Below are 24876 nucleotides of genomic sequence, written 5' to 3'. Positions count from 1 at the left end.
AACTTGCAATCTTCCTGTCTCAGGCTCCCAAGTACTGGGATTACAAACATGCACCACCATACTCAGCTTAGAGACCCTGTTTCAAAATAAAAAATGAAAAGGAATGGGGATGTACCTCGGAGGTAGAATGGCCCTGGGTTCCATCCCTAGACCCACCAAAAAAAAAGAGAGAAAGGAAGGGAGGGAAAGAAGAAGTTTTAGAAGATACTGGTAGTAAGAAGAGAAGATGGGGTTTGAGGCCATCTAATAGTTTTTCCAGTCCTTGTTGGTAAGCTTTGGTTCATTAAAACCCAGTTGTTTCCTACTGCAGAATCTTGAAGTCATTTTTTTAAATGTTTCCAGCATCTTCACAGATAGACGGGGCAATTTTTAAGTGCCCTCGGGGGTGCAGCTGCGGCACACACATGCTTCTGGAGCAGGCTCATCCCAAATCTGCGTTCAAGTGCCGCCGCTTCAGCTGTCCTTGTGCTGAGTGGCTGGACCCCGGCTCTCAAGCAGGGGGATTAGGGAAATATTTGCTTTATAGGAAGATACTTGGGGGTGTATAGCCAAGGCTTCATCTTCCATAATAAGAAGTCCTTAAATAATATCCAAATCTGAAAAGCAGGAAATAGCACTACAACCCTGGCATTTTAAAAATGGAGACAAATACCAGAAGGAGCCGCAAGAATTGAAAGTAAATTTCTCTAGGGAATGAGAGGCCGAGCCGGGGAGGGGTGGGGCAAGGGGTTGCTGTTGGGTTCATTAAGTGTCGTACTGTAGATGTATTAATTTTTTTAATTTTATTTTCATTTTGAAACAGGGTCTTGCTAGGTTGATGACAGTCTTACTATTTGCTGAGGCTGTCCCCGAACCTGCAATCTTCCTATCTTGTCCTCCCAGGTACTAGGATCACAGGCTGAGACCCTGTTTCGAACAAAAAATAAAAAGGGTTAGGGATGTAGCTCCGAGTAGGATGCTTCTGGGTTGAATGCCTAGTACTGCTATCCCCAAAGAAAGAGAGGGAGGGAGAGAGGAAGGAAGGAAGGAAGGAAGGAAGGAAGGAAGGAAGGAAGGAAGTTAGTTTTCTCAGAAGTGGGACCGAGAGAGAAGGCATGTAGAGTCACCTGTGTCGCTGCAGGTATAGACTCGGTGGACGTTGCTCCTTGGCTCCGGGCCTCTCGGTGGCTGGCGCTGTTTCCTCTGCTACCGTTCGGAAGCAGTGCGGCCGTTCTGCCTCTGTGAATGCACAAGTCCCGTGATGCCTGAGCCTCGTGTAAAATGGCATAGTATTTGCAACACAGCCTGCATCGTCCCATTCGCTTGGCCTTTTTTTGGGGGGCGGGGGTATTGGTGGTACTGGGGATTGGACCCAGAGGCACTCTACTCCTGAGATATACCCCAGTCCTTTTATTTTGAGACAGGATTTGGCTAAATTGCTGAGGTTGGCTTTGAACCTGAGATCCTGCTACCTCAGCCTCCTAAGCAGTTGGTGATTATAGACATGTACCACCATGCCGGCCCTCTCACAGACTTTGTTTGTTGAGGTACTGAAGATTGAACCAGGAACTTTCTACCTATGAGCTACACTCCCAGCCCTTTTTAAAAAATTTTTTTTGGGGGTATGGTACTGGCGATTGAGCCCAGGGGCATTCTACCTCCAAGCTACACCCCAAACCTTATTTTTTTTTATTTTTTTAATCGGGTCTTGCTAGGTTGATGAGAATCTCGCTGCTTACTAAGACTGCCCTCAAACCTGCAATCCTCTATCTCAGCCTCCCAAGTACCGGGATTGCAAGCGTGTACCACCACATCCTGCTAAAAATTGTGAAACAGGGTCTCACTAAATTGTTACAGCTGTCCTCGAACCTGTAGTCTTCTTGTCTCGGCCTCCCAAGTACTGGGATTGCAGGCGTGTACCATCACTCCCAACTGTCACAAACGAGATTGAACCCAGGGACATTCCACCTCCAAGCTATACCCCCAGCCCTATTCTTTATTTTGAAACAGGGTCTCACTAAATTCCAGAGGGCCTCACTAAGTAGCTGAGGCTGGCCCTGAACCTGCAGTCTTCTTATTTCAGCCTCCCAAGTTCTGGAATTAAAAGCTTGCACCACCATGCCTGGCTGTCATAGACTTTAAATCATTCCTAGATTACTTATCACACTTTAATTATACTGTATTGTTTAAGGAATACTGACAAGAAAAACTATAATATCCAGCATAGTTGCAGTTTCTTTTTCTGAATACTTATGTGTATATGTGTGTGGTAGTGGGCTTTGAACCCAGGAGAATACCACCTCCAAGCTACATTTCCAACTCTATTTATACTTATTTTAAAACAAGGTCTCACCAGGTTGATGAGACTTGCTGTCCTCAAACCTGAGATACTCCTGTCTCAGCCTCCCAAGCACTGGATTACAAGCGTGCACCACTACACCTGGCTGTTCTTGCATTTTTTAAATGACAACCAAATGCAGGATTTATACTGGAGAAGTCTCTCGAACCCAAGTTGGAAAGAGAGAAACACAAGCAGTCCTCGGTGCGGCCCGTTCTCGTGATGGCCCCTCTGCAGCAGTGAATGCTGAGCCCTCAAGGTCCTGGAAACAGCTACTTGAAGCTTGACCACAGGAAGGCTACTGCATACGAGGCTTTGTTTACTTACTTATTTTTAATACTTTTATTGGTGCATTAGAGTTTTTATTTTACCCCTTATAGGCTTCCACCAGCAGAATATTTTGTTTCTAAGCTGGGCATGGTAGCGCATGCTTGTAATCCCCGCGCTTGGGAGGCTGAGACAGGAGGATCGCCCAGGTTCGAAGCCAGCTTCATCTACTTAGTGAGGCTCTCAGCAACTTGGTGAGACCCTTGTTTCCAAATAAAATAGAAAATAGGTCTGGGAGTATAGCCTGGAGGTAGAAAGCCTCTGGGTTCCACCCCCAGTACCACCAAAAAAAATAAAAAGAATATTTTGTTTCTACATTAGGGCAGTTGTGTGGTGTGTGTGTGTGTGTGTGTGTGTGTGTGTGTGTGTGTGTTACAGGAGATTGAACCTAGGAGCATCCTGCCCCTAAGCTACACCTTTTTTGGCCTCAAACCTGTGATACTCCTGTCTCAGCCTCCCAAATTCTGGGGTTACAGGCGCGCGCTGCCACACCCAGCCTTGGGCAGCTTTCGGTGCTGGGTTCCTAATCCAGCCCTAGCCCCCTGCACCCTCAGGTGGAATGAACTCACTCTCTCCTGGTGCTTAGACTGTCCCCACGTGAAGCCTCCTTGAGAAAGAGAGATCCTTTGCCTTGTTTTGCGTGGAGCTTCATGTTCTCCCAGAACTGCATCGGAAAAAGCTGTATTTGGGTTCTGTTTCGGGGTTTTGTACCTTATTTTCTGTACATTATTTTTTCTAGTATGCAGTCCTTCACAGGAAAAATTTCCCATCTTTTGCAGCAGCAGCTTCTGGCCCTGTTTTGCCTACACTGAGAAACTTGGTCCTTCCCCATGCCCTGTGCTTGAACCCCTAACATCCTGTTTATTACAAGCATTTTATGACTTTCTGGCTATTTAGAGCAGTTGTTCCTAATGACATCCCTGAGCCCTCCCATTCACCACAGGTGTTCTCTAAAGTTCTCTTAAAACCAGAGCACAAGTAGGGTGTGGTGGCACACGCTGGTAATCTCAGTTCTTCAGAGACTAAGACTGGAGAATCAGGGGTTCGAGACTAGCCTCAGCAATTTAGCAGGACTCTACCAACCTAGCAAGATACTGTTTCACAACCAAAAAAATAAAGCCTGGTGTGGTGGCGCACGCCTCTAATCCCAGTACTTGGGAGACTGAGACAGGAGGATCATAAGTTTGAAGTTAGTCTCAACAACGTAGTGAAACTGTTTCCAAATAAAAAATAAAATAGGAGTAGGGGTATAACCTACAGGTAGAAGGCCTCTGGGTTCCACTCTCAGTACCACAAAAATAAATAAAATACAGAAGCAGAAAAAGACAGAATATCACATTTCCCTTTTCTCGAAGTATTTTTCTTTAAATTCCATCTTCAACAAACATCAGTGCAGAGGGCACATCTACCAGTTGACTAGTTGTGTGATGAATAGGGCTTATTTGCTGACATGTATAGGGGGTTACTGGGGATTTAACTCACTGGTATTTTACCTCTGAGCCACACCCCCAGCCTTCTTAATTTTTCTTTTATTTTGAAACAGGATCTAAGTTGCTGAGGCTGTCATCAAACCTGCCATCCTCCTGTCTCAGCCTCCCAAGTACTGGGATTACAAACTTGCCTAGCATGCACAGGCCCTGGTTCCATTCCTCACAGCACTAAAAAGGAAAGAAAAAGTATAGCCAGGCATGGTGGTGAAAGTTTATAATCTGACTATTTGGGAGGCTGAAACAGGAGGATCACAGGTTCGGGGCCAGCCTCAACTACTTAGTGAGGCCCTCCACAACTTTGTGAGACTCTGTTTCAAGATAAAGAATAAAATAGGGCTGAGGGTGTAGCTTGGAAGTAAAATGCCCCTGGGTTCAGTCTTCAATACCATACACCAAAAAAAAGTGGTTTTGGCTAGGGGTGGTGACACACACCTGTAATCCCAGCACTTAGCAGGCAGGAACAGGAGGATCACAAGCTCAGGGAAAGTCTCAGCAATTCAGCAAGGTGAAATGGAGATATCTCCTCTTCTTGTCCAGTGGATCTCAATGAATGAAGTCTAAGGACCAGCGAAAAGTATGGAAATAGGAAAGTTTAGCCAGGCCTGGTGGTGCACGCTTGTAATCCCATCATTTGGGAGACTGAGACTGGAGGATCGCTGTTCGTGACCAGCCTCAGCTACTTAGTGAGGCTCTCTGCAACTTAGTGAGACCCTGTTTCAAAATAAAGGATAAAAAATAAATAAATAAATAAATAAATAAATAAATAAATAAATAATAAAAAAATGGGGCTGAAAAATGGGGCTAAAAAGTGTATAGCTGAAAAATAGAATGCACGCCCCTGAGTTCAATACCCAGTTCCACAAAAAAAGAAAAGAAAAGAAAGAAATAGGAAAGTTTGTTTTTAGGTTGGGAAAGATAGAGGACAAATTCTCCCCTCCAAGGGAGTTCCTAGAAAGACAGTGACCTTGAAGCCCTTGGGGAATGGGCCTTTAAACCTTCTTGAGGTTTTCTATCCGTTCTTTTAGGATTGGTCAGAATTGGGTAGTGAAGACCAATGACTTTTGCAGTTTCGATTGTTAGTTTCACTGATTCTGTGGCTGGCCAGGGCCCTGATATCTGGCTGCCCCTCAATCTCCCCCACAGAAAGGGTGAGGGGCAGATGGCAGCTTTAATTCCTGTCCCAGTCCTCAGCCCTGCCTCCCTGGGAGCCGTGTGGCCTGAGACCCGGCCTCGGTGAGGCTGGTGTGGAAGCTCACCCCCTGGATGGAGTTCCTTTATTTTCTAAATGACAATAATTATCAAGCTCACATTGCATTGTAAGAAGAGGATCTTTATAGTCAACATATAATACCTATAGTGGCTAAATTAAAGCAAGTAAGTGTCTGAGGACCCAAAGGAAAGCTTTGAGAGGCTCTTGCTTTTAGGAAGCCCAGAGGCACTTTGCTGGGCCTCTCCTGTTTACTCTCTATCATCTCATCTTGCTAAGCCATAGATAGTAAGCCATTATTTTCATTTTGCTAATTCAGACAGAGTGCGTAATTCAGAGTTATCTGAAGCCTAACCTGCCTGCTCCCAACTCCTTGGCCTTCCAGTGAAGCTAAACTAAGGTTTTCTACTTTTGCAGCAAGGTTTATCTAACTTTGTAAAGTTTCTTTTCTTTCTCCCCCCCGCCAGCACTGGGGGTCAAGCCCAGGCCCTCAGACATGCCATGCAATGCCAGACAAGCCCTCTGTCACTGACCATACCTCAGTCCTAAAGCTGTTCTTAAAAATTGTTTTTGTAAGCTGAGCGTGGTGGTGCACGCTTGTAATCCCAGCATTTGGGAGGCTGAGACTGGAGGATCGTGGTTTGCGGACAGCCTCAACTACTTAGTGAGGCCCTTTGCAACTCAGTGAGATGCTGTTTCAAAACAAAGAATAAAAAATAGGGCTGGGGGTGTAGCTCGGAGGTAGGATGCCCCTGGTTTTCATCCCTAGTACCACAAAAAAAAAAAAATGTTTTTGATAGATGGGCATGGTGGTGCATGCTTTAACCCCAGTACTTGGGAGAACGAGACAGGAGGATCACAGGTTTGAGGGCAGCCTCAGCAAGTAGTGAGACTCTCATGAACCTAGTAAGATCCTGTTGAAAAATAAAAAGAGCTGGGGATGTCACTTGGAGGTAGAATGCCCCTGGGTTCTATCTCTAGTACTACCCAAAAAAAGAGGGGGAGGACTGGGGAGCGTCGGGCTTCACTTGAACATAGAATGCCCCCCCGGTTCAATCCTTAGGACCAATATAAAAAGGGCTGGAAGTATAGCTCAGAGGTAGAATGCCCCTGGATGCAACCTTCAATAACAACAACAAAATATTTTTTTTGTCATTATTTCCACAATGGAAGAATCTTCCAGGCCTTAGAGGGAGTCATATCCCAGAGTCTAAGACAAAGTCATCTCTTTCCCCAGCAGCTGTCTCAAAGACTCAGACCTCCCGCTGGCGGATCAGAAAAGAGTGTGTGGGTCTGGGCTGTTTCCTGCTCCCCCTGCCTGTTTGAAAGAGGACACCGGGAACCACTGCAGGCCCTCAGGACCCATAAGCCAGAGCTACCTGTTCCCAAAGACCTGTTGACAAAATAGCTGGCAACTGTTTGCCAAAGTAGAGAGGACCAACCCTCGGGTCTGAGTGGATACTGGAAAAAGCTTCCGGTTTGTCCAGGCAACTTGCACACTCCCAGCCTGAGGTTACAGGAAATATAGAGAGGGGCATTATAAACTTATTTTTTTTTTTTTAAATAAAGTGTGAATTGCCTGCCGAAGGGTAAGGCCGGTGCTAGGGCCATCGAGGCCAGGATTGGAGCCTGCCATGAGGCAAGACTGGTCCTGGGGCCTCCGAGGCCGGGATCGGAGCCTGCCAAGGGGTGAGGCCGGTGCTGGGGCCAGGGGGGCCAGGATAGGAGCCTGCTATGAGGCAAGGCCGGTGCTGGGGCCTCTGAGGCCGGGATCGGAGCCTGCCGAGGGGTGAGGCCATAGATGGAGCCAGCGAGGCCGGGATAGGAACCTGCCTAAAGACAAGGCCAGTGCAGGGGCCTCTGAGGCCGGGATCGAAGCCTGCCATGAGGCAAGGCTGGTGCTGGAGCCAGTGAGGCCAGGAACAGAAACTACCGGGTGACCAGGCCAGTGGCGGGGCCTACGCGAGTGGGATCAGAACTTGCAATGCGGCATATACAGAGAAATATCAAAGAAAAATTTAAAAAAATCAGATGCTCTCTCTAATATGCAAAAACTAGGAAGAAATGGGTAATAGGAGGGAATCTAGTAGAAGAAAGGGCCCTATGGAGGAGCAGTTAAGGTGACCAATCAGAGGGGATGGGAAGGTGAAGATGGAATCTCACTAAAACATAAGATGTACGTAAACAAATATATCAATGTTAAACACTAAATCAAGCATGGAACTGAGGGAGGGGGAGGGAATGGGATGGGGATTGGACAAAGGCTAATTGGATGATGCGTACTTGGATATCCACACAAGTCTTGTATTCCATTATGATGTTTGATTACAATGCACCAATAAAAAATTTTTTTAAAAAGTGGGAATTGCCAGGCGTGGTACCATACACCTATAATCCCAGTACTCAGGAGGCTGAGACAGGAGGATGTCAGGTTCAAGGACAGGCTTGGCAACATAGCGAGATTCTCAGCAACCTAGTGAGACCCTATCTCAAAATAAAAAGACTAGAGGTGTAGATCAAAGGTAGAATGTCCTGGGTTCAGTGCCCAGCACTACCAAAATAAGGGAAAATCTTGACGAATACCAAGGATGAATGTTGCTTTGGCCACATTAGCTATTGAGCTCTATTTCGATGGGAGATTGCAGCAAAAATAATGCAAATGTGGTTAGTTATGACGGGTGTGCTGCTGAGGATTTAACCAAGGGACAGTCTACCTCTAAGCTATGCCCCGGCCCAGTTTTTATTATTTATTTATTTATTTACTTATTTATTTATTTATTTATTTATTTATGGTACTGAGGATGGAACCAAGCGCATTCTACCTTCGAGCTACACCCCCCCAAGCCCTATTTTTTATTCTTTTTTTTTTTTTTTTTTAACAGGGAGGGCCTCATTTAAGTAGCTGAGGCTAGCCATGAACCCAAATCTTCCTGTTTCAGCATCCCAGGTACTGGGATTACAAGCATGTGCCACCATGCCTGGCTGTAGTTATAATTTTTAATTAGCCACTTTTTTTGTGTGTATGGTACTGGGGATTGAACCCAGAGACCCGATTTTATTTTTTATCTAGAAACGGGGGTCTCGCTAAGTTGCTGAGGCTGGTCTTGAACCTGCTGTTTTCCTGTCTCAGCCTCCCAAGAACTGGAATTACACATTTTTGCCACCACACCAAATTAGTCAGTCACCTTTAAAAATTCAAAATATATCTGGGCACTGGGTGAGGTGGTGCATCTTTGTAATCTCAGCATTTGGGAGGCTGAGACAGGAGGATCACAGTTCACAGACAGTCTCAGCTACTACTTAGTGAGGTCCTTTGCAACTCAGTGAGACCTTGTTTCCAAATAAAATATAACATAGGTCAGGGTTGTAGCCCAGAGATAGAAGGCCCCTGGGCACCGTCCCCAGTATCACACACACAAAAAAATTCAAAATCTGTCAGACATGGTAGTGCATACCAGTAATCCCAATACTTAGCTGACTGAGATGGGAGGGTCACAAGTTTGAGGCTAGCCTCAGCAGCTTAGCAAGACATTGTCTCGAAATAAAAAATAAAAAGGGCCAGGGGTGTAGCTCGGAGGCAGAACACCTGTGGGTTCAATCTCTAGTAGTAAACAAACAAAATATTCAAAATATTAGCAGCATGTGCAGACAAGGGAAAAATTCTACTTAAACTAAAATTCTTCCTTTTGCTCTTGAATCTGCTAAGCAGCAGGCTGAGGCAGAGTCCTCCCCCCGTGCCATTCCGAGGGGGGAAAGCCTGAACGTGAAGTTGGCGGCGAGCTCATGCTAATCTTGAAGAGCAGGTTACAACCCGCTCCATTTCACGGGAGGAAAACTGAGGCCCTAAGTTTAACTATAGCCCTGCCTGGAAGCGAGGGTTTCCAGTCCCCCGTGGATAGTTTTTATTTTTGCTCAGCGGTGCTGCATGACTTCTGCACAATGGGATCTGGCTCCTTACGTAATTTTTTAACTCACTTTCTATGTCTTAATCGAAACATGTGGGCCTTTTGACCTCTCGCTCCGGGAGAACTTGGCTCCTTGGGCTGTAGGATTCCTTTGGCACCTCTCGAGTTCCCGGGACATAAGGATATAATACGGCCATACTTGTTTGCTTGTCTCTCTAGAGGTGGGATTTCTCCCGTTTGTCCCCCTCCCCAAGGAGAAGAAAGGTGCCAGTTGCCAGCCTTCTTACAGTCCCTCCTCCATCCTGCTCCAGAAAGCTGTAAACCAGGTGCCCCTGCCGGTTCCAGGTGTTCCTGAGAAGGCAGCCACAGGCACAGACTGCAGCTGCCTCCCTCCCACCCAGCTCTCTGCTCCCACCCCCTTTTGGAAAAACAGTGATTGATGAGGAAGACCCAGGGGCATTGCGGGTGGAGGGAATACACATAGTCCTGAAAAACTGGTGTCACTGAAGTGCATAGACCTGTGCACCCTGAATGCTCCCAGAGTTGGGTTTTGTTTTGTTTGGGTACTGGGAATTGAACTCAAGGGCTCTGAGCTTCACCCTCCAGGCCAGATTTATTTTATATTTGGAAACAACTTCTCACTAAGTTGCCGAGGCTGGCCTTAAACTCTGATCGTCCTGTCTCAGCCTCCCAAGTACTGGATTTACAAACTAGAATTCCTCCTGTCCTCCGCTTGCCCTCAGAGTTCTTCTTCAGCAGCCAAGATTCCGTCCCCTGAGCTGGTCTGGCCCCGTAGTTCTTCCCTCCGTCCTCGAGCATCCCTTGGTGAAGGAGGTTGACTCATCCCCAGCCCAGGACCCCTCAGCAGGTGCAAGTGCTTTTTTAAAAATTAACTGGGCCATTTGGAAGAAGGGCTGGACTTCCAAAAGTAAAATCACATTGTTGGCAGAAACAGGAAGATCGCCCATTCAGTGACAGCCTCAGCAGCTAGCAAGACCCCCGGCAACCTAGAAAGACCGTTTCCAAACAAAAAACTAAAAAGGGCTCAAGGTGTACTTGGAAGTAGAATGCCCTTGAGTTCAATCCCCAGTCTCACACACACACACACACACACACACACACACACACACACACACACGGTCACATTGTTCAAAATGGACTCATACAACAGGGAGGAACCTGTCTAAAGAACAGACCTTGCATCTCCTGTCTCCCTTGAGACCAATTCTCAACCAAGCCGGGCCACACTGATGTTGCAGAGACAGCCAGTTCATGATCTCAGCTGCATCTCAGTGTCTTGCTGTTTAGAGTTTGATATAGTATCAAACTCTAAACATGAAAGACAATTGTTTAGAAGAATTCTGTATCTGTTGTGTGTGTGTGTGTGTCTGTCTTTTGCTTGAGATTGAACCTAGGTGCATTCTACCTCCAAACTACACCCCCAGCCCTACTTTGTTTTTATTTTGAAACAGAGTCTAGCTAGGTTGAGGCGTCTCACTACTTGCTGAGGCTATCCTGAAACCTGTGATCCTCCTGTCTCAGCCTCTCGAATACTACGTTATAGGTGTGTGCTGCTCTGCCCGGCTCCTGTATCCACTTATGAAGCTCTGTTTTTCTTCTCATTGGTTGTTAATTTCTGGGAAGTTATAGAATATATCTAAATTCTTGCAATAAGTACAACAGATGTCTGCAAAATCCAGCCACCAGGAGCCTGCTCTTTTAGACGAGGTCCAGGATGTGTCCACTGGTCATCTCGAGCCCGCTTTTCTTCCTCTGTATCTTGGTCTGAGTTGTCAGCCTAAGTTGCAAGCCGCCTGCCCATCGCAGGTGCCCCTCCTCCAGGAGGCCACCTGACGCTCACCTATGCTCCTGTGTAAGCCCACCAGCCTGGTCTTGCCCTTGCCACAAAGCATCTCCCCAGTGAGGCAGTCACCTTCTCTCCCAGCCCACATCCCACAAAGGACCCAGCACAAACTCCAAAATCTTCTGGTACGGGATGGATTTTCTTTCTTTCTTTTTTTTTTTTTTCCCCAGTACTACAGATGGAACCCAGGAACACGCCTAAGCGACACCCCAGCCCTATTTTTTATTCTTTATTTGGAAACAGGGTCTCGCTGAGGCTGTCCATGAAACCGTGATCTTCCTGCCTCAGCCTCCCAAATGCTGGAATTACAAGCAGGTGCCACCATGCCCGGCTTTTTATTGTTTTTACTACCAGAATATATTTGGTCCTGTCTCTTTTCTGTTTTTCTGTGGTTGGTTGATTGGTTGGTTTGTATTAGGAATTGAACTCAAGGTTGCCCTACTTTTCTTTTTTTGTGCAGGGGATTAAACCCAGGAGCATTACCTCCAAGCTACACCCCCAACCCTCTTTTAAATTTTTTTTACTATGAAACAGAGCTTTGCTAAGTTGCCAAGCCTGGCCTGGATCCTGTGATCCTCCTGTCTCAGCCTCCCGAGTACTGGGGTTACAGATGTGCGCCACCATGCCCAGCTTGCAGACTTCCTAACTGGTCATCTTTTGAACGAATGAAAATTGACATTATGTCAAAGCAAGATTGTTTGAGGGGTTATTACAGGGCAGGTAGCTAGGGCTGTGTTGGCTGCATCACAGTGCAAGACCCCACAGGAGTCAGGACTGGTCTTGCTACAGTGGGGGGGCATTCACAGCAGGTGGGCTCTGACCTTGCTCTCTGGGGGTGCTGGGGAGCCTGTTGCTGAAGCTGCCCCTCTTCAGACACTGAGGTCCTCTCCCAGAGAAAACTAGCAAGGCCTCTGCTATTGTGGATCTCTAGGTGAAAGCCCTAACAGTTCCAAGACAGCCACCGGAGGCAGGGCAAGTTGAAAACACAGCCTGAGGGCCTGCGATTGCCCGGTCTTGCAGTGGACAGTGGCCTGATCGCTAGGTTGGTAGGTGTCATTTGCTTGTACACACAGATAACAGAGGGATGTTTAAGAATCTGGCTCGCTTACGTGTGCACGTGCGCTGCTGACGCGTGTATGTGTGTTCCCCCGGCAGCGCTCTTCTGCAGCTCCGAGGTGCACGCGGGTCCTCAGAGATTCCCCGCCCCGCCCCCGCCCCAGCCTTTCTTGGAGATGTCCCGTAGTACATTCCTTTCTTTTGTAGGTCACCTCAGCACTTTGCAGGATCTGATAGCACAGACCTGAAACAAGCCCCGGCTTCCGATGGAGCTGCTCCTGCAGGTCCTCCCTCCTGGAGTTCAGACCAGGCAGGAGCAGCAGGGCAAGGAAGGCTGCTTGGCCTGAACACAGCCTCAGCTGCGCCTGCAGGGCCGGCAGGCTGGAGAGCGGCCTCTCGAGATCTTCTGGCCCTCCTGCCCCTGCGTGCAAACCTTCTGTTAGATCAGAGGACACTCGGGGGTTTCCTCAGCTCCACCTCTGCTCACAAACCCCAGGAGAGCCTTGCCCTGGACCGCACAGTGGGAAGCGGCCGTTCAGGCCGGGAGGTGGGATGGTTGCACTGGATGGAAGGTGGCGGGTGGCGAATACGAGGAAAACGGGGCGTGCCTCGTTTCTCAGAATGACTTTCAGCACATTGTTAACCCCAGCACAGGTCACAGAAAATAGGGTGAAGTGGGGTGAACAGATGACTAACACGAAGGTGACCGTGATGTGTTAACTGGATTTCTGAGAACTGAGTGCTGGGGGCATATTACGACGTTTAATACAAGGGCAGCCTCTAAGCTAACAGATGACTGTAATGTGGACATTGGGTAAGAATTTAACTCTTGAGACTTGAATCACACCGAAGGGCCCTTAGCTACTCATTCAGAAGGTATTTATTGAGATCTTTCGAAACCTTTGTGTTGGGAGACGTCATCCCCTTATCGCGGGGATTCGTATAAAGCAGGGTACACCTTACTTGGAGAAGCTGTACTTGTGTTAATCTGAACTAAACAGCTCGTGGAGTAGGAAGGGTAGTTGGGGTCGCCTGTGAAACAATAGTGTGCCATGTTAGAAACCCCCTGGTTTTCAGCCTGCTCTGCCAGTGGCTTCGTGCCACCGTGGGTGGGAGCCGGCATCTCGGTCTCTGAGTGTCTGTGTGTCACGGGGAGATGGTCTTTTACCTGCAGGGCTGTGCTAAGGAATCATGTTCACATATGGCTTAGGACGTGACTCGCTGTAAGCGCTCACGTGATACGACACTACTGAAAGTCATTCCCAGCAGGCAGGGTGGCGCACGCCTGTAATCTCAGTACTAGGGAGACTGAGACTGAAGGATCGCAGGTTCAGGGCCAGACTCAGCATTGTAGCAGTCCTCTCAGCAACATAGTGAGATTCTGTTTCAAAGTAAAAAGGGCTAAGGGTGTAGCTTAGTTTAAGAGTCCTTTCAAGGGCTGGGACACAGCTCAGTGGTAGAGCGCTTGCTTAGTATGCACAAAGCCCAGGGTTTAATACCTAACACCATAAAGAAAAAAAAGAGTTGTTCACTTTGTTGCTTATCTGTCAGATCCGAAGCCAACTACCCTAATGGTAAAAGAGGGAGGCAGTGCCTTCAAAACATAAAGAGCGCCGGGCGTGGTGGCGCACGCTTGTAATCCCCGCGCTTGGGAGACAGAGACAGGAGGATCACGCAGGTTCAAAGCCAGCCGTGCACGCTGGCTTAGGAGACCCTGTTTCCAAATAAAAATGTAAAAATAGGTCTGGGAGTGTAGCCCGGAGGTAGAAGGGCTTCCAGGAACCCCAGTACCACCAAAAAAAAAAAAAAAAACAAAGAGCATCAAGAGTTTAGAGAACAGGCCAGATGTGGAAGAAAGTAGAACCCCCTGTGTACCAACAGTCTCTTTCTGTTACTGAGACTGGAGGGGAATACATCACCGCTCTTTCCTGAGTTCTGAGCCAGCTGAGGAAAGAAAAGATGGGAGGCCCTCTATTGTGGATGAAGCTGATTGACATCTGCAGGAAGTATATGACTTGGTACCACACCCCAGGGCTAGACAGACATGCCCTTGACCTCCAGGTGGGTACTGGGAGGGTTGCCAGCACCAACTGCTTGCCAGGCAGGTTACCCTGAAATGGCAGATGGTGCCCAGTTGTTCTGTCCCCCAATCCCCGCCCCCCGCAGGAAAGCGGGGGCAGAGACAGGCCAGAAATGGGAAGCGGGTGGGACTGAGCCACAGAGAAGGAGCCAAGGCGAATGGGCTCCCATCACGGGGACATCCTGCCATGGCCCAGGAGTCAGCTGAGCCGGACCTGGACGCTCAAGTGGGAGCCATGGGGCCTCCTCTTGGTTCCTCTTCACCTCATCTGCAGAGGCCATCTTTTTCACACCCTTGCCTGGATTCCAGCTGAATGGGGCCCTTGGGTCTTCATTTCAGAGATGGAGACTGTGGCTTTTCTCACTCACATCAGAAGTCTGTCTGCAGGGCTGCCGGTCTACATTGGAATCACTCACAGTGAACTAGGGATGAGAAACAGGTGTCAGGCCAGGCATGGTGGCACGTGCCTGTAATGCCACCATTGGGAGGCTGAGACAAGAGGATCACAGGTTCGTGGCCAGCCTCAGCTACTTAGGCCCTGTTTCAAAATACAAGGTGAAATAGGGCTGGGATGTAGCTCAGAGGCAGAAAGCCCCTGGATTCAATCCCTAATACCAAAACAAAACAAAAGACAAAAGAAACAGGTGTCAGCCCTGCATCACATGAACCAAATAGAAGTAGAGAAAAATCCAGGAAGGATGGATCCCCAAGGGATGCTGCACATGTCTGCCACGTTTTAAAAACTAGGCTGGGCCTGGTGCATGCCTGCACTTGAGAGGCTGAGACAGAAGGATCAGAGATCTGAGGCCAGCCTCAACAAACTTAGCGAGACCCTGTTTCAAAATTTAAAAATAATAGGGCTGGGAGGTGTGGCTCAAAAAATAACAGTGGTTGTGTTCCATAATGAAAATCTGTGGGGCTTTTTTCCTGAATTCTCATAGTCCCATCTTAATGATCAGGTATTACTTTTCTCGAGTAGGGAGGAACATAGAAAGAATTTTTATAAGTCTGTTTTTGTGCGTTTTTGGTTCTAGGCCTAGAACCCAGGAGCATTCTACCTCTGAGCTACCCCTCAGTCCTATTTTTTATTCTTTATTTGAAACAGGGTCTCACTAAGTTGCAGAGGGCCTCACTACGTAGCTGAGACTGGCCGCGAACCTGCGATCCTCCTGTCTCAGCCTCCCAAGTACTGAGATTACAGGTGTGCGCCACCCCCAAAAGGACTTATGACAGCTAACAAAAGCATGTAAAATAAAAGGAGAAATGAGACAAGAAATAGAAGAGTCAGACGCAACAGTCAAGGGGAGTTCCTAAAGATTTGCCAGAATTATTTAAAAAAAACTTTTGGGGGGGGTGTCTGCCACTCTAAGAAGCAGAGGTGGCATTCTGAGCCCCAGTTTGAAGGGTGGTTGCCAACTGCACTTAACAAAGCCCTTTATGCATGTCTGGCCTCTGGCTTGGGGCCGTGGAGTGGCCCCACCGGGGTCGTCTGGGAGTGTTGAGCACCCAGGGAGAGCGGGTGGCACTGAGGTGCCCGTGCTCTGCCCCCGGCCACAGACCACACCCATATCTGACCCCTTCAAACATAACGTATGGAGGCTCCAGGCACTGAACTACTCACCTCTTCTAGGCAAAAGCTCTGCGTTCGGTCCTGTTCACCCTCCGCACCTCTAGTTTGACCTTGCCTCCAGCCCCAAAGATTACAAAAGTTCTTCCAGGAAGGCCAGGGCTGGTGATACCCGAGGGGCATGGTACTCTCAGCAATGCTCCCAAGCTGGGATCTGCCCCACATATAAATATTTGGGTTCTCTTTTCACCGATGCGCATCTCCTCGCTTGCTGTGGTGTGTGCCTCTCCGCCAGGGCCACAGATGCGGCGGCCGCCCTTCGTCACACCGGAGCCCGCCAGGGGGACCCTGGTGTATTGAGCCCCCACCCCCAGCCTGTCGCTGCTCCCACATCTGAGAAAACATACCGACTGTCCAGGGCCCAGTGGCTGGGTTTCTGCGCCTGCCGAGCCAGCCACATCATGCTTAGACAATTTGGACCTTCAGGGGCCCTCCTGCCATGGCCAGGATAAATTCAAGATTGTGAGCTGTCCAGCAAGATGCCACAGCTGGGGAGTCGAGGGCTTTTGAACGGTGTGTGTTAGTGTTTGGTGTTGTTTTTAATGAACTCTTAGCCAGGTGTGGTAATCCCAGTACTTGGGAAGCTGAGACAGGAGGATCACAGGTTCGAGGTCGGCCTCAGCAACTTAGTGAGGCCCTCTGCAACTCAGTGAGACCCTATTTCAATATAAAAAATAAAGTAGGGCTATAGGTATGCCTCAGGTAGAATGCCTCTGAGTTCAATCCCTGATACCAAAAAAAAAAAAACCTTTTTTAATTTAAAAAATATTTTAGAAATTAATTAACTCTTAATTCCCTCTACACAGACAGCTACCGACAGCTCTTCTAATTCCTCTCAGAAAAGGGAACAACCTCCTCGGACAATCTCCTCTCCCACATCCTGTGAGCACCGGAGGATTTATACTCTGGACCCATACCCCACCGACCATTATCACCTCGACCAGGTGAGCAGCATTCTCAGTGCCCTGAAGTCATCAGAGAAGGTTCTGGAAAGGCCTCCTCCCGCTCCTACTTAGCCAGATGCCCGAGCCCCTGAGACCTCTGCTGCTGCCCCGCCTGGTCCCCCACCCCGCGATGAGGGCGGCGCTCTGTCTTACTCAGAGGCTCCCTGGACAGGACGCCTCGCCGTGCCCATCCTGTGTTTTGTCTGGTCGAACCCTCACCAGCTACCCCAGGAGACAGGTCGTCGGCAAGTCCGGCTGATAGACGAGGAGGTGGTACAGATGTGTCTCGGTGTCTCGGGACTCGTCCGCTCCCGTCCTCACCCGGGGGTTGGGGGGCTCTGCGAAGGCGCAGGGCCGGGACCAGGCTGGGGAACGCTGCCGCTTGGCTCCAGCCCCTGGCACGCAGGCTGCAGGCCCCATCTTGCTCAGGGAGACGGAGTCGGAGTCTGGAATTCAGTAATTCAACAAATATTTACTGAGCGGCTGCTTTGTGGAACGGCTTCCCACATAGTGGGACATGGACCGCTGCCCGTGTGGGGTAATATGGCTGCTGGACTGCTTTGAAACGAGAAGAGGGTGAGGGTTGTTGTTGTTTTTTTTAACATAAAGCTAGTTTTGTTCAATTCTTAAAAAAAAAAAAAAGATTATTTTAATGCATGCTTCCTAATATTCTACCATTAAAATATTCTTTTTTAAAATCACACTTTGAGCCGGGCGTGGTGGTGCACGCTTGTAATCCCAGCGCTTGGGAGGCCAAGACAGGAGGATCGCACAGGTTCAAAGCTCAGCTACTGAGTGAGGCTCTCAGCAACTTAGTGAGACCCAGTTTCCAAATAAAGTATAAAATAGGTCTGTGAGTATAGCCCGGAGGTAGAGAAGCCCCTGGGTTCCACCCTCAGTACCACAAAAAATAAATAAATAAAATAAAATCACACTTTGAAACCGGGCATGGTAGTGCACACTTGTAATCCTAGCATTTTTGGAGGCTGAGACAAGAGGATGGATGGTAGTTTAAGGACAGCCTCAGCTACTTAGGCCCTTTGCAACTCAGTGAGACCCTGTTTCAAAATAAAGAATTAAAAAATATGGCGGGGAGGGTGTGGCTCAGAGGTAGAATGCCCCTGGGTTCCATCCCCAGTGCCAAAAAAAAAAAAGTCACACTGTGGGCTAGGTATGGTGGCATATGCCTGTATACCCAGTACTTAAGAGGCTGAGAGAGAATCCCACATTCAAGGCCAGCCTCAACAATTTAGTGAGGCCCTCAACAACTTTTCAAAATAAAAAGAGCTCAGAGGTAGAATGCCCCCGTGTTAAATCACCAGTATCAAAAAAAAAAAAAAAGTCACATTGTGATAGCAATAGATGGGAAGTGACTTTTTTACTTTCTTTGCAAAACAAAAAAATTAGGAACTGGGTGTGGTGATGCACAGCTGTCCTCCCAGTACTCGGGGAGGATTGCAGGTTTGAGGCCAGTCTTAGCAATTTCATGAGAGCTGATTTTAAAATTAAATTTTTTTAAATAAAATAAAATTTTGTTAAAATTTATTTTAAATAAAATAAAAAGTTTAATAATAAAGTATATTAATATTAAAATTTTTTAAATAGGACTGTGGGTGTGGCTTGGAGGTAGAATGCCCCTGAGTTCAACTTCTATTATCACCAAAAACAACAAAAAAAAAAATTAGAAAAGCCCAAGATGTATTTTAAATCCCTCCAGTTTATGATTTTCAAAATCTGCTGTGTAGAACCTGACAGAATTGGGGCGACATGAGTTAGAGTGGCCCTTCAGGGGGCTCATGAGCGGTCAGATGTGACGGGTCAGTCTGCGGCCGCCTGGTCAGCTCTAGAGCGGGATTGTCGTGACTGATGGCAGCTTATATTGAACACCTATTTGCCAGGTGCTGAGCCAACCCTCTGTACAGGTTATGTCTTTTATTTATTTATTTATTTATTTATTTATTTTCTTATTTATTTATTTATTTTCAATACTGGGGATTGAACCCAGGGGCATTCTACCGCCAAGCTACACCCCAGCCCTTGCATTTTTTGTTTTGAAACAAAGTCTAAGTTGCTGACAGTCTCCTTTGTCTCAGCCTCCCAAGTACTGGAATTACATGTGTGGGCCAACACACCCGGATAGTATAGGTTATTTCTTTTCATTCTCGCTGCAGTACTATGCAGTGTGAGAGTCCGGGAAACTGAGTCACGGTGACTTGTCAAAAAATTTTCTAGTCCACATTTGACTCAGCTCTGAGAAACTTTTCATGCCCAAAGCGGTTCAAAGGTGGAAACTGTTCTCCCACGGCCAAGGTGAGCTGGGCAAGACAGGGATACATGCATATATCCAATAAATATTTATTTAGGGCCCACTTTTCTGGACAAGGTACTGTTGGACTGGAAGGCTAGCAGATGGGTTTCTAGGGCCTAGCTGTTCAGCACCTATGAAATCCTGGCCATGCTCAAGCCCAGTTGGCCAGCTTCCTGGCACTGCACCCTTACCCTTACCTGGCACCTTTACCCAACCTGATTACCACGGGATCACAAGGTGAGCCTTGTGTATATCCATATACTGCATTTTCCAGTATCCCGTACCGCTCTCTTGTGAACAGGATCCAAAGTGCACAATGCTCCTTCTGTCATAACCCAGTGTGCACGTGTTGTACACACACCAAGTTGCATAAAAAAGAACTTACGACATGCAGTGCACGCCAGTATCCTAAATCTATTTCATAAAACAAAACAGAGCCAGTCTTACAAAAGAGATCATACTGTACAAAAACAGGCAAGACTAATATAAGTGTGGATATAGCTCAATGAGTGCTTGCCTAGCATGCCTGAAGTCCTGGGTTCAACCTCCAGTACTGAAGGAAAAAAAACTCAGATAAACTGTTAGAAATCTCAGTGTAGGGCACTGGGGTGCAGCTGCCTGCAGAGGGGAGGTGGAAGGTATTTGGGGAGGCAGGTCCTAGTCTGCCTCTTGACCTGGGGGTGTTGGCCTTCTGAATATCCATGTAACAGATGTACACACTTCCCTGCAGGTATATGTGGTAGTACTTCAACAAAAAAAAAAAAAAAAGAAAATGCTGGTCTCCACCCACTAAATTAATTTCCTCCCTCAGTAGTGGTTTAAGACTCGCAATTTGAAGCTGGGCGTGGTGGCGCACACTGGTAATCCCAGCATTTGGGAGGCTGAGACAGGAGAATCCAGGTTCATGGCCAGCCTCAGCTACTCAGTGAGGCCCTTTGCAACTCAGTGAGACCCTGATTGCAAATAAAGAATTAAAAAATCAGCCAGGCGTAGTGGCACACACTTGTAACCCCACGCTTGGGAGGCTGAGACAGGAGGATTGTACAGGTTCGAAGCCAGCCTCAGCTACTTAGGCTCTCAGCAACTTAGAGACCTTGTTTCCAAATAAAAATATATATATTAAAAAAATAGGTACGGGAGTATAGCCTGGAGATAGAAAGCCTCTGGGTTCCCCACCTAGGACCACCAAATAAAGAATAAAAAAATAAGCCAGGCATGGTGGCGCATGGTTGTAATCCCAGCATATGGGAAGTTGAGACAGGAGGATGGCAGGTTTACGACCAGCCTCGGCTACTGAGACCCTTTGCAACTCAGTGAGACCCTGTTTCAAAATAAAGAATTAAAAAATAGGCTGGAAGTGTAGCTTGGAGATAGAATGAATGCCCCGGGGTTCCATCCCTAGCACCATCATCATCATCATCATCATCATCATTTAAAAATCAGGCTGGGGGTGTCGCTTGGAGGTAGACTCGCAATTTGAAATGTGTCTCACACCCACCAGACGTAGGCTTGGTTTCTCCGGGGGGCCTGCGGTGGGGGGCTGTGCCCTGGCGGCTGCTGGATAACCGTGTCTGGTGTCTCTCCCGGGCAGCGGCTGCCCCGGCCCTACCCCCAGGTGAGCTTCCCCGACGACGACGAGGAGATCGTGCGCATCAACCCTCGGGAGAAGATCTGGATGACGGGCTACGAGGACTACCGGCACGCGCCGGTCCGGGGCAAGTACCTGGACGCCCAGGAGGACGCGGACTCGTACGTGCGCTTCGCCAAGGGCGACGCCCCCAAGCACGACTACAACTACCCCTACGTGGACCCCGCGGGCCCCGAGCACCCCAAGGCCGGCGTGGTGCGGACGCAGCCGCGGGGCAAGGCGCGGCGGCGCAGGGAGGACGGCGAGCGCTCGCGCTGCGTCTACTGCAGGGACATGTTCAACCTGGAGGAGAACCGGCGCGGCCACTGCCAGGACGCGCCCGACGCCGTGAGGACTTGCATCCGCCGGGTGAGCTGCATGTGGTGCGCGGACAGCATGCTCTACCACTGTATGTCGGACCCGGAGGGCGACTACACAGACCCCTGCTCGTGCGACACCGGCGACGAGAAGTTCTGCCTGCGCTGGGTGGCGCTCATCGCCCTGTCCTTCCTCGCCCCCTGTATGTGCTGTTACCTGCCCCTTCGCGCCTGTTACCACTGCGGGGTGATGTGCAGGTGCTGCGGCGGCAAGCACAAAGCCGCCGCCTGACTCAGTTTCCCCCTTCCCCGCCGCCAGCCACAGCCACGAGGGCGCTTCTCGGCCCTCACGGACTCTTCGTGTTCGGCTTGCTGCCTTCCACCCCGCAGGAGGGTCGAGGAGGGCCGAGGAGGGCAGGGGGCTCCCGTCGGCCCGGCCCGGCCCGGCCCGGCCCGGCCGGGGGTCCTGGGGGCTCTCCACGCTCCGGCCCTGCGCAGTGTTCCAGGAAAGGACCGTCGGCCTGGACTCGTGTATTATGACCCACCTGTAATCAAGCTAACCGTCTTAGCCATAGTTGATTCCCCGTCTCTCCTCCCCACCTCTTCCAGTTCGAAGGAGTCTGCGGTGCGCACTGCTGATTTGGGGTGGGTTTTGTAGGGGTTTTTTGGTTTTTCGACAGCAGCACGGGAAGACCGGTCTTTCTCTGCTGCTAGCAAAAGCATCAGGCCCCCCCCCCCCCCGCAGACATGTCATGTCGGGGATGAAACCCTCCCCGGAGCGTTCAGATTTGCGGTCAGTCGTTATGTATAGGAGGTGAGCTAGTTAACAATCTTGTACCACAAAACAATATCGCTTTAACTTTTCGAAAGCCAAATGTCCCATGTAAGCTGTGGTTTCTGTCATTTAGCCCACCGTCATTTTCTGCCCCTCGCCCGCAAATATCTGTTGGATTCATTCACCGATGCAAAACATTCACCTGTAAAATGACTGAGACTCGAGCCTTAACTTTAGATTAACTTGTGAGAATCAGGAAAAAAAATTCCTTAAACCGCATCACATCCTCTCGGACCAGGGCTAGAAAGGGGATTTCAGGTTTCTCTGAGCCTCCCCGTTTCCCCCTTTGAAGTAGAACTTTTTAAAATTGTGTTGCCACCACTTCTAAAAACTTAGCAATATTAGGATGAGACATGAGTGAGGTGAGGGGTGTCTCTCACGGTTTTGCACACCACGTAGTTTATTCAAACACAAACCGTGTCCTACAGAAAGTCGCAGCTGTGAGAAACGCTAAGGTCATGGTCAATAAAACCAGAGGAGCTTCTCCCCCACCGCCGACTATTTTATATACACCAGGGGGGATTTTAAACGTCATAAAATTGAAGAGTGGTGGGTTACCTTTCGTTCATGGGTTCATGTTCTCATTTTCACTTTGGACTCGAGTTCACATCACCAGGCTTCTTCATTTATACTTGGGAAAAAACAAGGCCATATGTAAAAACCCTTCCGATACCCAAGTGTCTTTCTGCAGTGGTGCCACCCCAGCCTCAGCGCTTCGGGTGCACAGACGGTTAAGTCAGCTGACTGAGTCTACCTGTCGCCTTGCCATGTAGGAGGCTTCTGATTAGCTGGAAAAGAGTATTTTTCTAATATATTGCAAGGAATAGCCAAATCTTCTTATCGAAGGAAGAAGAGAAGTGAAGAGTGGTTACCTGTACCTAGCATAGTACAATCAAAACCCCGCGGAGACCACAGGGGCCAGGCTGGCCACCAACTTCCCATGGTCGCTGCCAGCAGAGGGCACGGCCTGGCCCCCCTCTCCCCTTCCCCCATCCCGCCTTTATTGCACACAGGACACCAGTCTTCAAGGAAAGGGACTTTCTTCCAGTCTGCCAGTCGAATTGGGAAAATGCTAGCCACGCGAACCTTCACAGGAATGTTCTCTGCTCGCCCGAGAGTCTGTCACGTTTCTTGAGACAGTTCATCAGTGTAAATACCCGGTGTGCTTATGAGTTAGTTGGTAGATGTTTTCGTTTATTGGAATGACTGGTTGGGGCTTTCCAGTGGGAAAAAGGAGCAGAGAGCTGCCCGTCTGGGTGGACAGAAGGAGAGAGAACCCCTTCCCTGCCAGGGCGCCCTCAGCCAGCCGCCAACGCTGTGGAGTGACCATCTGCCCCAGCCCGAGGTCTGCCTCGGGGCTTTTCTCTAAGGTTGCCTCTGCAAAGCACAACACTAATGTACGTTCTGTGAGACCTCAGTTCAAGGGCCCCTATTTATTTCAGTGAAAACACACACACCCCGGCCGCTTAGTGTCTGTCACCTCTGTTGAGCCGTTTCTTGTCCTCTCCCCCTGTCCCTTGCCGGGTTCCACCCCTTTTAAAGAGTTATGCTAGCGAATCTTAACTCCGTCTCCTTTTTGGTTTGCAAAGGCAGCGGTTAAGGGCACAAAAGACAGCCATGGGGACATTCGTGTAAATACGTCTCTTAATTGCCACGCCGCAGCCGAGCGGCGTGTAGTATTTTCCCAGTCAGCTTTGCCATACTGACGTCAATCATTTGAGAGAAATTATTCAGATTTTATTTTTGTATCTGTGGTAACAAAACATTAACCAAAAGATTTTTCTGTTCAGAAGCTTCCCCGACCACCACCCCCAAGCTATTTGCTCACATTAACAAATTAAAGTGCCTGAAGCATAATTCATTCTTGACCTGTATACTAAAAAAATCCTGTTGTATTGATTTTTTTATAATAAGCCTTTTTACCTCCGTGTAAAAAATATATATACAAGTGTATGATGTACATTTTAGTTCTTAACTTTTTTTTATGGTTTCTAATATGTATGACCACCAATGTAACCATTGCTTTAAAATGTACCATGTAAATATAAACACATCCTATCAGATTGCTGGCTCTGAGTCTTGGTCTGGCTGGGGAAGGTGGCGGACCCCTGAGTTCCCGTACACAGGGTGGGACGGGGTTTTCTTTGCAGAAGAACGCCTGGACATGGTCGGTCTTGGGAGGCCCTCCCCAACTGGGACTGTGTCATTCCGGAGAGGAGACTGCAGCTTCGATGCCTCAAGTGAAAGGAATGCTGCCTGTCGCCCGCCCGGGAAACACCCCCTCTCGCTCCCCCCTGGCCGCCCCACAAGCGCTCCTCAGAGGGAACAGCTGTACTTCCTCTGACTTGTTTTCCACCAGTTCCTGCTAAACCTCAGGGGGGTGCGTGCGTGTAGTTTGGAAGACGATTTCTCACAGAAGACAATTGTTAAAACTGCGTGACCCTTGGTCTGCTCCGAGCAGCTCTCAGCTCTTTCCTTTCCAAATGGACTCTCTGGAAGCTCAAAAGCTGCAGTGAGGATCCCCAGGAGGAAAGCAAGAGCGAGGTCTTAGGAGGGTCACAGAGCGATCGTTTCAGCTCCTTCTCCGAAGCACCGAGTGGGGTCCTTCAAAAGAGGTGTGTAGAGGGCTCCTCCACTGTGGTTTTAACCCTTCCCCAAAGGGGTGATGTTTTTTCCAAGCAAATTAAAAGGTGAAAAGCAAGCAGAGCCAGGCATGGTGAGGCACTCCTTATCCCAGTATTTGGGAGGCTAAGACAGAAGGATCACAGGTTTGAGGCTCACCCCAGGAACTTAGCAAGAGAAAGACCTGGTTTCAAAATAAAGAGGCTGGCGGTGTGGCTGGAAGGTAGAAAGCCCCTCCTTCGGTCCTCAGGGCTGCAAGTTTAGAAAAGGAGGGAAAACCTGGATGGCTCCGGAGCTGAGGGTAGAGGGCGCGCCCTTAGGGCTCACCCAGCCCTCAGGCCTCCCAGGAC

General features: G+C 48.8%; 1 protein-coding gene across 1 annotated transcript in view; it reads left to right on the top strand.

Moving 5' to 3' along the window:
• Positions 1 to 21361, top strand: part of SPRED2 (sprouty related EVH1 domain containing 2) — a gene marked incomplete at both ends in the record, with an annotated part of 121296 nt that extends 99935 nt beyond the window's left edge. Inside the window, 2 exons of the mRNA XM_080711378.1 lie at positions 16680 to 16817; positions 20717 to 21361. Coding sequence (XP_080567504.1) covers positions 16680 to 16817; positions 20717 to 21361 — 783 coding nt within the window. The remainder of the gene's footprint in view (positions 1 to 16679; positions 16818 to 20716) is intronic.
• Between the last annotated feature and the right edge of the window lie 3515 nt (positions 21362 to 24876).

This window comes from Muscardinus avellanarius (assembly GCF_963383645.1).
Source record: "Muscardinus avellanarius genome assembly, chromosome: 15".
Lineage (NCBI taxonomy): Eukaryota > Metazoa > Chordata > Mammalia > Rodentia > Gliridae > Muscardinus > Muscardinus avellanarius.
The sequence above is the reverse complement of the archived record's forward strand: the minus strand, read 5'-3'. Positions and strand labels throughout refer to the sequence as shown.